We start from the raw sequence: 15,363 nt of genomic DNA on the forward strand, positions 1-15,363 counted from the left end.
CCTCAGTAATCATTAGCTAGGACAGTAAAAGGCACATGCTTGTGGTGCCCGACTGCCCCACTCCCACCACACACACACACTCTCATTCACAGACACACACAGATTTCAATTGAAATTTTAATTACCAAAATAAAAAGTTCAACATTCCCAAATACAAAGACCAAACCTAGCACACAATTAAACCCTCTGTGAAAGGAAAAAAGTGCAACCTGATCCGCTACTGTGCATGACTGTAGCGGACATCTTTATTGTAATAGCAGCAATTTTGACTTTGTGGGTTACAGTACAGAGCAAAAAGCTTGTGAAAGAGCAGGGTATTGTGGGAAAATAAAAGCAGAGAATTAGTTTCAGGGGTAGGGGCAATCTAAGGAGAAGGTTATGACCTATCTGGTGTAATAAAGCAGTGTCATGCTCTGGTTCAAGCAAATTAATGCAGATTAAACACATTTTAAATCACCTGACAGGAAAAATGTAAACCTCTAAATATAAACTGAACCCAATCCCTGGGCCACTTCAATCAAATTAAAAAAAAAAAAAAATAGATATATACATATCTCATATGGATCCATATATGCAAATATACATCAGCAAGTCAATTTACTTCCTATATCACAGGTGTCAGTAAACTCATAGCTATATCTTTGAATAGTTAGTTCAATACATTACTCCTACATGAGAAAATTCAACTCGTTAAGACACTTCATTCCATTCTCAACGATACACGACAAATAAAAACAAAACAAAAAAAAAACCAGTTCAGCGAGAGGTGGTTGGGGAAGGTGGTGGGATGAGTTAGCACCGGTTTTCGTACTTTGTCTCCACTAAAGAGACAAATCAAGAGGTGACAGCGGAGGTTAGCTATTGCTGTAACGACAGACGTTGTGTGATCATTTAAAATGTGTAATGCATACAAGTAGCTATGTAACAAAATAAGTGAACAGAACAATTATATGTCAACTCCATCTGAAAAATCACAGCATCTTTGAACTCAAACAGCTCAAAGATAAGCACGCATTAACTCAGCTACTATTAGGTCGCTTGCGAGTAGTGGATCAACACACAGTTGTGAAGAAAAGTGCTTTCTGGTCAAACATGCTGAGGAATCAACAATCCAACACTAACCCTCACAGCTGAAGGAAGGGGAAAAAAAAGGTGAGAAGCATAAGGGCATGACGCATTATTTGGCACCTAGTTCACACTCTCCTATGTTGAGCTTCAGCGTGTGCCCTCGCCCTCATGAAGATATGTAATCACTTGCAGCAGTTGTTAAGTGAGGTGCTCTCAGGAATGCCCAGCAGAGTAGAGAACCAGCTACAGTTTACAGGCAGATCTGAGGGTGAAGCGTTGTTTAACAAGACTGCACGCGGCTCGTGCCGCACATTCTTTGCTTTGAAAAACTGTAAGAAATACATTTAAGACATTTGAGAATAAACACAGATACGGAAGATATGTTAACTTGAGGAATGACTCGCTGGAGGGTACGTTCCTACGCTCTGCCCACTGGTGAAAGCAAATAGTCAAAATTCTTCAGAAAGACATTTCTTAGATTTCACTGTGCAAATAAAGTGAGACCTCAGGGAATACAAACATCCACAGACTGAGTCTTTTGGGGATTTGAAGGTTACGAGCTGCATTGTTGAGGTTAAGGTACAGTCTCAGTCTGAAGCAGGTGCAGTGGTGCTGCAGAGGTGCATTAGGATTTGAAGACGTGCACAGCCCTCACGACGTACTGCCTGCAGATCGGGCATTCGTTCATCCTCTTGCCGCACTTGGTGCAAGTGACCATGTGTCCACACTCCAGGAGGACGCAGTCGATCGTGGCGTCCATGCAGATCCTGCAGAGGTTGTCGTCGTGAATCGTCAGTGGACAGTTCTCCCCATCTGCGAAAAAAGAGTGTGATATAACCACACCATGAGTAAAGGGTAAGAGAGCACTGGAATACTCAAAGCTTCACAAAGCACCCTCGTCTGATCGAGGTAGGTCATGCCCACAATCGCCTGCAAAATAACAACCCCTGCGGTATCTAAGTGTCAAGATGTTACTATGTCAACCACACAATTTTGATCTCTAGAAGCAAGCTCAGAGTGAACACACAGGGCTGACATACTCCAGTTTTTAATATAATTACTTCACATATTCAACACACACACACACACACGAATCGATGAGACTGAAGGAGATTGATCCACCATGAAAATCAATCTTCAATTTTCTTAAGTGGGATAAATGAACATTCAACTTTCATCCTCAATGCAACATCAATATCCCCTCACAGGAAGAACCACGTATGGAAATGGGTCGAATGGAAAATGAGAACAGGTTCACAACGAACACTGGTGTGGTGCAGATGCAGTTGGGTTCATAGATGGAACATGTGACCACAAGGTATAAGCCTTACCTCCAATGGCACCATTGCAGATGGGAGGGGGGAAGGTCATCACTTTATGAGGGAGGAGTAAAGCAAGCACGAGACATATCAACAGGAGTCTAAACAAAAAACTCGTTCAAATGACCCTACCTGTGTGAGTTATCAATAGCACTCGCAGTAAATAATATTGTCAGAGGAAGCAGAGATATTTAGTTTCAGTGGTTAAAAACAGGATGTAGTTCCAACAATGACATCTAGGACACTGCACACAGAAGTTGGGTGAAAACTTACCTGTGGTTACAGTGCTGCTCACATTTTCCACTGCAAGAGAAATAAATGAAATGTACTGACACACTTCATTCGACCACACAACATGATACAGTTGAAAAGGTTTGTAAACTCTTTGAAGTTAGCTGAATTTCTATTCTATTTATTCTGATAAAATGCGGTCTGATATTAATTATAAACATAGCTCTACTTCTACTGTCTTTATTATCTTTATTACTGGCTCACAGTACAGGCTGGAAAAGGTTAACTCTACAGTTTATTAAATGGTACAGTCCGTTTTTGTAAGCAACCACAGCTTTTTTAAACATTTCCTATAGCTGCCCGAGACTTGCACAACTGTCAGGAGGAATTTAGATTCAAGCCGCCTACATAATGGTTTCAGTTCATCAGTAATTCTAAAATATCTTGATTCTTCTTTAGATCATCTCAGTTAAATTAAGGTCAGGACTTCTGATTTTCTCCTATTCACAGCTATGGCTGTAAAAAAGACTTCTGGTCCTCTAGATGTCTGTAGGACAGGGCCTCAGTGACTTATTTTGGATTATACCGAATAAGAAATTAGCTTTATTTTGTAAATCTTGGTTATACTACATTCCAAAAAACTATGGATGTCGTGCTGCCGGCTTGTGATTGACAAGTTGTCAGCTAATGAGTAAGCACTTTCACTGTTAGCCTAGCCACCCTCATCAAATTAGTTTGTATTTATTTATTTTTCAAATTAAAAAAAGATGGCAAGGATGAAAATACAAATCTCAAGACTTCAAAACACAACATCAGAAACAAACAGATGACATCATGGTAGCTACGCCCACCTTTTACACAGTCTGTGCACTGACCGCGCTTCACAGATAGGTGTGAAGGACTTTTCTTCACTCCAAACATACCGCTGTTATACTTAAAACTTTTGTTGGCTGAACATATCCTACAATAATGTCCTACAACTTTTAGGATATCCTGAAGATCTGCAGTAGTTTACGTTAATAGTATCCTATTGTTCAGCGATTTTTCTCAAAATTGACACATGACCAAAGATTTCCGCCTTCTGAGAGACTGAGCAGGCTGCTTAATGCTTCACACCACACCAGTTGCTTTTTGTTCTTGAGAACAGCAGACTTAATAAAGACATGCAAGGACTGGTTACTAACTGGAAAGGTAACCTCTATCCTCTATTACCTGAACACTGGACTTTTTAGAGAAGTAATTAGCACAGAGGTTAATCTACTCTTCCAGCCTGGACTGTGAGTATCTATTCAGAGTCTTTAATAAAGATGCGACAAATGAGTGTTTGTGTTTTATTAGTTTAGTCACATTTGTCTGTGATTGTTATTTAGATGAAGATAAGACCACGTTTATGTGCAAAAGATTTTAACTATTACAAACATTTTATATATACTATAGATGATTTCTATAGGAAATAAAAAACAGGACTGCTTTAGAGCTGAGAGCCCCCCCTCCCCCCACAGGATTTAAACACAGTAAGAAAGTTAATACCCACATGATTTCCTGTTCTCTTCAGTCTCCCTGTAAAGTCTGCTGACACGCTCCACCAGCTCCCACTTCTCACAGCACCCTGAATAGTTGACAAAATTCCTGGCCAGTATCTCTTTCAGCTGCCTGACAGACAGGCCCTCAATATCCCGTAAACTGGAGATGTCTGAAAGGGATGCTCTGGCCCAACGTCGAGTCTGAGGACTAACCTACAGGACAGGAAACACCACTAAATGAAATATTATGCACACAATACTCTTTTTTTTCATCATATTCTGCTTCTTGTTAATCATTATAATTTATTTGTTTGGTTTTTTTAAACTGTCAGCAAATACGAACGCATAACTGAGTTTTCATATCTCCAAGTAAGCAGAACTGTTTCTGGGATCTTAGATGAATAAAATTATTTTCATTGATTTTCAACCCAAGTCACCCAAAAACATCTAAGCATTCATCACACTGCTCTCTAATAACTGCACCACACTTTTATCGGCAATAATGCATGAATTCACTTTTATTAAAAGGAAAATAAATAGAAAGACCTCAGGAGTGTCTTCACTGGGATCCAAGTTGAGAAGAGACACTGATGTACCGTCTCCCATATCCTGAAAGGCAACAACAGAAACAACAAACATAGTATGCACTGCACACAAGAAGCATGCCGCCAACAGAGGATTAGGATTAGACAGACCTCAGCCAGCTCATTGATACATTGGAAACAACAATGCCTGGTACGTTCCATTCAAAGACAAGCTTACTGCTCTATAATCAGGCCTGGTACAAGTATTTATAGTGGCTCCTGGCTGCTTGAGGTTGGGCTCTCTTCTAGCTTATTTGCATTCTTTTATTGCTTTCTACAGTCCTGATTTGTTTTTATTTAGTTGGTGTGCAAATTTAGCTGAAAGGATGAGCAGTGAACTCCAACAGACTCATTTTCTGGAAAACACTCACGTGAATTTCTTAGAAATGTATGCGTTGCACCAACAGAAAAGTATTACTACATACTTAAATATCTGTAGAGGTCTGGACAGTATGTTATTTGCATACATGTGTTTAACCTGGTTCTGACCTGGTTGGTGTCAGAGCTATCGCTCCTGCTGAGCGCTTCCTCCTGAGAGGCAGCGAACGCAGACAGCTCGGAGGCAGACTGTGTGGTAGAAGGGGTTGGAGTGTACAGGGAACGCGACTGAAGGCTGGTCATGTCGGGGTCCTCCTCTTCCTCGATTCCTCGGTGACAGAGAACCAAGTCCACCAGATCTTCCTTCTCCCTGCAGGTGTCGGTGGGGATGTTACGCAGCAGCAAGTACTGACGCAGGTCCCTTACTCGGAGACGCATGAGCCGCGGCCGCTGAAAGGCCGTCGCCTTCAGCAAATGACACGTGGCACAAATGCGTAAATTCTCCTGAAGCACGGAGCACAGAGAGCAGAAGCTCTTCTTGCAGTCGCAGCAAATATGCTGAGGAAGAAAAACAAGATGATGGAAATGAGGGAATTAGTGATTTATGCACACCTTCCGCCATGTGCTACTGCCAGGTATCTCATCGCAGGAAGACATCACAGACAAAAATGTAACCCGTCTCATTCTCCTCCTTATATGCACATATATTTTATAATAAATATTGCTATTACAGTCAAAACAGGAAAAATACCAAAACCATTTAATAAATCACTGGAAAGTATGTGAATGCAACCAGAGCTTTATTGCATTTCTATCACTCACATCTGTTCTTCCCATGCAGACAGAGACAGGAGGTGCTTTCTTTTATGTGACAAACATCAAAGAGTAATAAATGCAAGATATGGGATTAGACCGACATGGTGGTGTGCAGAGGGTTCAGACAGAATGAGAGCCTGAGCATGAAGATATTAGAGCACTAGCATGTTGGTCCATCTGCCTCCCAACCCATGCCTTTTTGTCCCAGGACAAATCAATATTCATCATGTCAGCACTCTAGAAAACCAGTTAGCCTCTTTTTAACTATTTGAATTCGTTTATACCTTTATAATTACATGCTTTTTTCTTCAAAAAAAAATATGAACACCCATTAAAAATGCACATGAGAAAATGAGCTAAGCACGCACACTCTCCATGCCCACAGTACTTCTGTCTAAATAATTCATTTAATATGTTTCCTCCTTATCAGACCAGGTAATATGTTTGTATTAGACAGAACACCCAGGCACCTACCTTCCTCCTGAAGACTGAGAAGGCCTGACCACAGGCCTTGCATACAAGACTGGGACTCCCTGAGCTGGTGGGCGGGTAAGTGGAATATCCCGCACTGGGGGCAAATCTGAAGGGTCCAGCACCGGCCCCGAACCCTGGCTGCTGGCCTCTGACGGCCCCAGTACCCATGACTTCATTCAGCAGACCACAGCATGAAGCCCACATGGAAGAGGCCCCTGCCTGACATTTACAAAACACCTTTACTTCAGTATTTAGTGTCTTCACGTTGAATCCTGAAGAACATCTTGTTCTTACTAACAATATGTCAACCACAAAGGCCCATCAGTATAATTTATACACGGTTACCACAAGTACCACAAGGCCACATATATGTGCATATTATACATGATTATAATACATGAAACTACTAGAAGGGGTTTGTACGAGCTGTTCATAAAGCACAAGATGTGAATAGATAAAGTAAATGTCAACAGTAAAAGCACTTAAGGTACATAATGTCACAAAAAAGCAGAACAACAGCTAGACCAATATTCACCTGGAAACCTAATGTAACTAAATAATCTTAACGTCAAATCAGTGTTGAGTGACAGCTGCCAGAGTGGCTGTTTGTCCGGCCGTTTTAAGTATTTAGCCAGCACAAGCCCAGAAACGTCAGCGACCTGAAGCTTGCGTTAGCCGGTTGGTGCTAGCGAAAATCTAATCAGACCGATAATTGGAACAAAGGTTATGTAAAGAAAAAAATACCTTCATTGCAACTCCGGCGTGTCTACCAAGACAAAACAGACTGTCAGTGTAACCATTGCAATGTGTAGCGTTGCTTATTTAGATGAAGTATCTTCTCTGAACGTAATGTGATGAAACCAACTGCCGAGTCCACCGCCGCTGTACTGCTGCTTCTGTGGTCTTATTACTGCCAAGCGACGCATTAGTGCCACCTACTGTTAACTTGCGGAAAATGTCCACAAAAAATTAACAAAAATATGTAGGCACTTTATAATCAAATTTCGCCAAAACAAACACAAATGAAGATAATAATTTTAGAAGATAAGATAGAATGATTTGCAGACAGTGATAATCATATCTTTGCTCTATAATTGTAACCGCATGAAACAGACAAACAAATATTAATTTAAGTTTTAATTCATCATCATTCCACAAGTGTGCCCCTTCTAATTCTTCTCAGGTTGCCACTCTTTGAACCATAAACAGATGTTTCAATAATGACTGTTATTTTTTTTTATACATATGCTCTTGTAATTCTATTTATGTATTTTGTTTTTCAACTAATTATTTGTTGATCTGTGCCTTGATACGCAACAGCATTTTATGATTGGTGCTTAAGCACTGTAGGTTGTGTGTGTATGATTGTGTGAGTAAGTTGTGTGGATAGGCTGTAAACGAATTGGCCTTTTTTTTGGATTAATAAAGTCTACACAAAGTTCAAAGTGAGTTAACCAAACTTGAGGTTTGTAAAAGCTAAACTTACATAAATTAAGCTACTTGAAATTCAACTAACATCAATGGCAGCTGTGGTCCTTTATTCACTTAATTCACGATGGTGAGGCCGTCACGTGGTCTTTAACTTATTAAAACAGATATTTATGTCATTAGGAAGATTAAAGACAGTGCTGAATTATAACTTGTAAGCCTAAACAGTATGTACATTCCTGATATTCCTTCGTAGTTAACTACATACATAATAAGTTATTCGTAATTAGTTATTTTATTTTTAAAAAATCCGAGCCAAACAAAGTATACATAACCGGGTTTAATATAAATGTCAGTGTCATGCATAATTCGGTAATTCTGGTCAATTTATTTTAGATGTGTTTTTATATACTAATACTACTACTACTACTACTACTACTACTACTACTAATAATAATAATAATAATAATAATGTGGGTTTATTTATTTATTTTTTAGAAAAGACACTTCCGGTCTCACACGATATGCGCGCCAATAGTAAGCGTCTCCACCTGAGGACGTAACAACGTCATAATGTTTTGATTGTCGGCGCGGTCGCAGCAACGGGCTCCTTTTTACGATGGAAACCGACGAGAGTGCCGTGTTGATGATCATGTACGAGGATGAGTCGGTGGATATCCGGTATAGGAACGGAGCGCGGTTACAGCTGTCGCCGTGCGGCTCTGAATTCCTGCTGGTGAAAGCCTCAGACTCCCGCCGACATCCACTGCAGCCCGCTGAGAAAGTCCGACAGAGGACCAGGTTCACCATCAGCACATACAAGGTATCGGCACTACGTATGAGGGTTTCTATAAAAACAACTTTATTGCTTTTGTGCCTCTCGTGTTGCCTTCATCTGACTTTCTTCAACGTGATTACGTCACTTGATTTTATTACAGAAGCTGATGTTGGCTGCACTGGCATTTAGAAATAAGTATGCCCGTCAACCATATCTGCCACATGAACTTATCTCTGCTGAGAACAAAAAGGTATAAAGAACTGGTTGCTAGTCACTGTGTTACTCCCTTAGACTATGGGCAGTGTAATTACTCTCTCTTGGTATGTTCTGCACTTCCTCATACAGCCTTTTTTCAGCATTGATTCAGCTGTACATTGGCCAGAGGTGTCAGCCTCTCTGGCTGAATTCGGACTTGGAGGCGAGACCATCGTCAGGTCAGAGGAGGGACATGCTGTGTTGGTGCTGTCACCCTCCGCTGAAGAATTCACAGTGGAGTTCATGTGCAGCCTCAGTTCTGCTCGTAATCAGCACCGCAGAGTGCAGCAAGTGAGCAAAGATGATAGCTACGGCAGACAAGAGCATGCGAGCAGTCCAATCCCCGATAATACCAGTGATCACACCGAAGTGGTCCGGCACGGAAGAAGAAGCATGAGGACAATGCTGACCAGACCGAGGTCTTGTTCTCCTCAGATGATCAGCGATGGGCACCAAAAGGTAGTACTTCCTTCTAATAATAATGCCAATGTATCTAAAGTCTGATAGGATGATTGATTTTTCTTCTCTTTCCAGCCTGAACAGGTTTACCAGTCCACAACAGTGGTCCAGCATCACTCATGCTGTGCGGTTGCTCCCAAATGGGCCTACCCTCTTTCTGTGGCTCGCCATCACTGGGCAGCTCGTTTCTCTAAAGCTAAAGATGTAGCGGAAAGAGGAGCTAGCAGTTCGAACCAATCAGACAAGACAATAAAGAAATTGGACAGATCCTGTGAAGACAGAAGGTCCCGTGTTCCTCAGGCGCTGCCTCTCACGTGTCCAACGCCTCATCGGCACAGGTTTGTAGATTTAAAAACAAGCATTTTGTAAACCATTTCAATATTGTTCAGTGGCTGATTTAAGCTTCCGTACTTGTGTATTTAAGGTGGAAGGTTAACGATCCCATGGCCAAAGAAGAACACACAGACCTTCAGACTGAGATGGTAAAGGTAGTGTGGTGTCAGGGAGTCACTTACAGGTAACTGTGCAGGTCTTCGGGGCATAAAGTACGGTGGCCCTGAAAGGTCAAATGCACTGCAAGTTAAGAAGACTTAACTAACTAACTTAACTTTTGCAGAATGTTTATTTTCATTGGTGTTTTCTTAAGTGGCAATGTGTTTGATCTCTTAGGGCCACTGTTAAAAAAAAAAAAGCTCTGAATGATGGTTGATGTTAGACTGGATTAACCAGAGAGAAACTCTGTTGTTATTGTGTTGTTTGACAGCTTATGGGCCATTCTAATGTCACTAATATTTATGTTGTTAGCTCAAAATCTTTGCTCTGAGGCCTGAGCACTAATCCTCACAAACCTAACTAGCGTCTGGTCTACAGCTGAGTGTGTGAGGCTCCAATGGTATAAATAGATCACTTTGCTTTATATCATGTGATGTAGAGCAGGGCGATCAAAAATATTTATCAAGATATACATTTGAAAATTTGTGATAACGATATAACTGACACTAACAATGGATTGCATTTATATAGCGCTTTTCTAGGCACCCAAAGCGCTTTACAATTCAACTATTCATTCACTCACACACACTGGTGCAGGCAAAGCACAGTTGTTATATATAAATTTAACAGTGGAAATGCAAATTCCTTGCTGACAGTTTAACCAAAAGGCATTTCCAGTGGAAATTGGCCGACATATCCTCAGCATAACCATGTATAATATCCACAAAACTTAAAAAGAGGTTATACACACACAATACCGTAATATTATGTTGAAGCACAGTACGTATCACTCCGCGAGGCGCCTGCCTACGGTAGCTGTAATGCTCCGACAATCCATCAAGCGGTGCAGGTTTGTAGCTTAGCAAAGTGAAATATTTGACAGATTTTCGAGCGCTGTGTACCACATAAAATCGTTTCGAGGTCCGAAAACACAACCAGAATTCATACATAAGGCACACGGGATTATAAGGGGCACTGTCGATTTTCAGAAAAATCAAAGGATTGATTTTAAGTGTGCCGTATTTTCCAAAAAACACGGTAATAACGACGGCCCGCTAGCATTCTCTACCAAAAATAGTGCTTTATTGTGTATCTGAGGGACGAAAGCTTAACCAGTTCCACACCACTGAAGTTGCAGCAACCAATTCTGGTTCATCTGTTTCATTCAACGATCCACTTTCACCCTTCTTATTCTCCGTCGCCGCCATGCTTTTTCTGCCATGTGCGTATGAAAACAAAGGCACTGCGCATGCGCGTTTTACCCATATTCTATTGCGATATTTCATTTTCTTATTGTTGCCCAACATTATACCGGTATTACCGTGAACGGTATGATATGGCCCAGCCCTAATGTGATGTTACCTAGATAATACCAAAACATCTTCTGTACTATAGTAGGTTTGGTATAGTAGGCTTTTAAGCATTTAGCACCAAATCTGAAGTGAAGGTGAGGTAATTGTTAATCAAAACGTCAACTTGAGGGCAACAGGTCAAAAAAATCCAAGATAAGAGCTCTCTTTAGTTTTTCTTTTTTTTTTTTTGAGTGGTATCTTCTTTTTGCAATCTCTTCCAGGAGAGTGCTGAAAAGGCTTGAAGATTCACTTTGAAAATACCAGAAAAGTGCTTGAATGTATTTATTTATTAAAAATAGTCCTGACAACTTATAGCTGTCATTTTTCAAGTCTTCTGTGCCTCATCAGTTTCCTCAAAGCAAAACAATAAATCAGAGCAGAAGCATCTTTCCTGTTGATCCAGTCTAACACCAAAGCTAAAGGATCTTCAATTTTCATACTCATGATAAAAAATCATTGTTGTACAGTATAGAGTGTGGGAAATGGTCCATAAATCTACACTAGAATAGTGTGTTTACCTTCATGTCTGCTGTGTAGGATACTAGGTGGACCTGTCTCAGCTGTTGAGGTTTCCCCAGGGGATGGATCAGTCATCCGCTCTAACCGCAACCTTAACTCTTATTTTACGCATCACAAAACTGAACTCCAGTCAGGGCTGGTAAACTTTAAATTTTATAATAAGAGATTAACCAATACATTTAAAAGAAATCTTACAAATTTAGCCCATCTTTACCACAGGTCAAAGAGGTAACCTACCATTTAAACAGCCTTCCACCTGATGTGCTTGGACAGGCCTACTCTGTTTGCTCTATTGTGAGTCGTGCAAGCAGGTAAGCTGCCCCCTCTTCATCGCAGTCTGGTAAGTTAAAGGACTTATTTTTTTCCGGTCTTCACCCATCGCATAACTGTTTTACAGGATCCTGGCTTGCTACAACCAGGCCTTGAAGTCACTGAAGTGTCCAGCCTTACCCAGCTGCTTGCAAGAGCTTGAAGTAGTAGTACCTCCTGATACACCTGTGGATACCTACACTTACACCATTTAAGCTTGTGCACTGCCAGTTACTGAATCTCTTTCTGTTGGCAGGATGGATATTTTTGTAAACCAGCAGCGTTTGAAGAAAAGGTGCCCATTCCTGTGCCTTCTGAGCAACGCATGAGTGTGACAGAGGAAGCAGGCAGTTTGTAAGTTGTGTTTTTCTGGTCACTCTGTTGATATCTTGTTATAAAATTAAAGGTGTTAACAGCTTGTGTGTACTGTTCATTTGACCTTCTGTTCATTTTAGATCAGAGCTCGTTGCTGCAGAGCTTGAGAAGATAAAGCGATTCACCTGTATCCTTCAGTGCTAGGATCAAGATACAACGGGATGCTGACATGAACATTGATGTCTGTATTGAGGGTTTCTCTGTGTGCTCTTTAACATCCTTTGCCCAGTTCTGCTGGAGAACAGTCACGTGCTGAGAAGTGGAAAAGCATGTGCAGATGAGGAGGAAAGACCTGCAGACGTCACTCGTGAGCCATTAAATGACAACTATGTTGCTGAAGCTCTTCAAAGGACATCCAAAGCAATTCAGGATATTGACGCCCTTGTATCTGCTGCCACGCTAACTTAAAACAATCCTTATGTTTAAGCAGGAAGCCATATTTGTGTGTTTGTCTCAATAAAAAATATAATAAAACTGTATGGAATTATACTTAAATAAAGTTTGTATTACTATGTAATGGGGTTGCATAGACCTTTAATATTTTAGTCTATTTAACAACCCCAAAAAAGTAGGGACACAATTTATTCATAATGGAACATAATCAAATGTTTCAATTAAGACATTGTAACATTTTAAGGGGGGAAAAGTTTTATTTTGAATTTGATGGCACCAAAACATCTGATAACCGCTGCGTAGCATCCTTTGTTCTCTTAACCACAGCCCATAACCATCTGGGAAGTGAGGAGACCCATTGATGGACTTTTGGGTGAGGAATGGTTTACCATTGTTGTTTGATAGAGGATTTGAGCGGTTCAGCAGTCCAGGGTGTTCATTGTTGTATTTTTGATTTCATGTTGCGCCAAATGTTTTCAGCTAGTGGATGGTTTGAAATGCAGCCAGGCCACTTCAGCACCCAGACTCTTTCACTATGAATCCTTGCTGTTTTAACAGATGCAGGATGCAATTTGTTTGTAGTTCTCATCTTCAAACATTAACATTGGCAAATAGTTTATGCTCGCTCTCCTGACTGGGGTTTTCAGCTCAATGTCCCGGATAGCGTTCTATCATCAGGAGGGCATTAGATCACAGTAGGGAGGAAAATCAGAGCTCCAGCAGATCCAATATAATAAATTTCAAAAGGAATCTATTTTGGGGTTTAGTGTAGGGATCAGACTTTCAAAATAAAGCATATTCAGATTGCTCTGATGAGACCGCTCTGTAGTGCTTCTCCTGTCAAAGCAGTGCAGAATCATCAGCGTTTCCATAGGTGCTTTGACCTGAAGTTGTACTGAAAATCTGTACAACTCAAAAAGTGAACAGGAATGGAGACCGCGCAGTCCTCTGTGATGCTCCAGTGCTGCACATCACCTAATCAGACAGAGGTCTGCCCAGTCCCAGGCACTGCAGTCTCTCTGTCAGGTAGTCAGTAATGCAAAACATTGTTTTAAGTTCAAGAAACTGAACTTCTTTAAATGACCGAACTGATAGATGCGGTAATAGTAAGCATCTGAATCTTCTTTGCAGTTCATTTAATGTCAGGGGGTGAATAGCTTTCAATCTATTTTCCAGATATGTGTTCCCTTGTAACCATAAACTTTGGTTGCATTAAACTATGAACTCGGTGAACTATGCAGCACATTTTGTTTACACTGTAATCAACAGGCAGAGAGTGTTTTCCTAGTCTCTGTTATCATCCAGTGGAGACAGCAGCTACCATTGCCCCAGTGAGTCAAAACAACTAAATAGTTTATGGCTAAAGATTTTTTTTTTTTTTTTGAGCGAGTGATTATTGACCATTTTAAATCCCTGAATTGCCAATCATGTAAACTAGCAGAATGATCTACCTAATACATTCAGTAAGCTCATAGATTATGGGAAAGATTAATATAAAATCTCTCATTACAACCCATGAGGATTTAAAAGAAGAGAAAGAATCACAGAGCCATTGCCTACTGTATAACTTTGTATCTACGATGATTCCAGTTCACTAGCTGATGCGCTCAGAGCAAATGTAAATTATAAAGTTGCCTATCATATCTCTTTCTCATGTGACTTTACACTTTCTCTATTTTCAGTGACTTAATCAGCTGTTTCTATTTCCTTTAGGCTGTTTGTTAATAAAATGTATTCATATTAATTTTAAAATAGGAATACATTAATGTTATTGATGTTAATGTAAATATAATAGGCCTGCTATAAGCTACTGCCATACTGTTAACTTTTTTTTTCTGATTAGCTCACTAATTGATAGTGAAGGTTATACAATACTTCTGTCCTTTGGATGTTTCAGACTGGGCCATTAAATTGAGTAGAGATCAGAATGTGTGTGTAGAGTTATTGCTTTTAGAGAGTAAGAGAAAAAGTCACCTTCTTTCATGCATTCAATTGTTAGTTGAAATTAATTTGCAAACAGACAAAATACGGCTGTACTCAGAGAGTGTCTATTTATTTCAAATGGTGAAGCCACATTTCGGTCCACTCCCAGATTGACAAAGTGTTCATTGTTATGTATGGGTGACACCAAGTGTGCAAGACGGTTATTGCAGGTATTAAGACCTGAAAAGCTGAAAATTGTAGTCATTCGTTGTTATTATTATTCTTTTCTCACACCTGTTTTGCCTTTAGTAAAACGGCGGAAAAACAAACTAACAAAAAGTTGTGCTGCAATATCATATTTTACTTTTGATATTACTTACTTTTGATATATACAAAAAAATAATGAATAATAATAACTGCATAATAATAACTTGCACATTAGATCATTAAAATTACATTTAAAAACCAGAATAAACTACTTTAAATGTTTATTGACAGACTTTACGTGTGAAAAATAGCGAAGTCATCAGTTATAACTATGAAATGTGAAAGGTCGAGCTGGAGCCACTCATAGACATGAATTATTGAAAGCTTTTTTTTTTCAATCAAAACCCATGTTAAATGTAGACATAATAATAATAATAATAATAATAATAATAATAATAATAATAATAATAATAATAATAATAATAGGAAAAAGAAGAGGAAGAATATACTTAAACAATAAAAGATGAATGGATAAGGCAA

General features: G+C 39.9%; 2 protein-coding genes across 4 annotated transcripts; one reads left to right on the forward strand and one right to left on the reverse strand.

The window, feature by feature from the left end:
- Window positions 1–103: 103 nt before the first annotated feature.
- Window positions 104–7,224, reverse strand: rnf34a (ring finger protein 34a). 3 transcript variants are annotated; one of them, XM_006805859.2, is made up of 8 exons: window positions 7,078–7,224; window positions 6,334–6,552; window positions 5,215–5,601; window positions 4,688–4,750; window positions 4,153–4,354; window positions 2,661–2,690; window positions 2,400–2,441; window positions 104–1,881 (listed from the first exon to the last, which is right to left on the reverse strand). In XM_006805859.2, exons 1-8 carry the CDS (start codon window positions 7,081–7,083, stop codon window positions 1,694–1,696), a joined length of 1,137 nt encoding a protein of 378 aa, XP_006805922.1. In that variant the 5' UTR covers window positions 7,084–7,224; the 3' UTR covers window positions 104–1,693. The 3 variants fall into 3 exon arrangements, with proteins under 3 accessions (XP_006805922.1, XP_006805923.1, XP_006805924.1); XM_006805860.2 differs by lacking the exon at window positions 2,400–2,441; XM_006805861.2 differs by lacking the exons at window positions 2,400–2,441; window positions 2,661–2,690.
- A 1,075-nt stretch (window positions 7,225–8,299) lies between these two features.
- On the forward strand, window positions 8,300–12,772 carry c12h5orf34 (chromosome 12 C5orf34 homolog). The gene is made up of 11 exons (XM_006805862.3): window positions 8,300–8,584; window positions 8,700–8,789; window positions 8,885–9,253; window positions 9,329–9,591; window positions 9,678–9,770; window positions 11,635–11,755; window positions 11,836–11,927; window positions 12,014–12,089; window positions 12,182–12,279; window positions 12,381–12,427; window positions 12,530–12,772. Exons 1-11 carry the CDS (start codon window positions 8,381–8,383, stop codon window positions 12,706–12,708), a joined length of 1,632 nt encoding a protein of 543 aa, XP_006805925.2. The 5' UTR covers window positions 8,300–8,380; the 3' UTR covers window positions 12,709–12,772.
- Window positions 12,773–15,363: the final 2,591 nt, after the last annotated feature.

The sequence above is a fragment of the Neolamprologus brichardi genome, chromosome 12, assembly GCF_056152115.1.
Source record: "Neolamprologus brichardi isolate AB-2024 chromosome 12, ASM5615211v1, whole genome shotgun sequence".
Lineage (NCBI taxonomy): Eukaryota > Metazoa > Chordata > Actinopteri > Cichliformes > Cichlidae > Neolamprologus > Neolamprologus brichardi.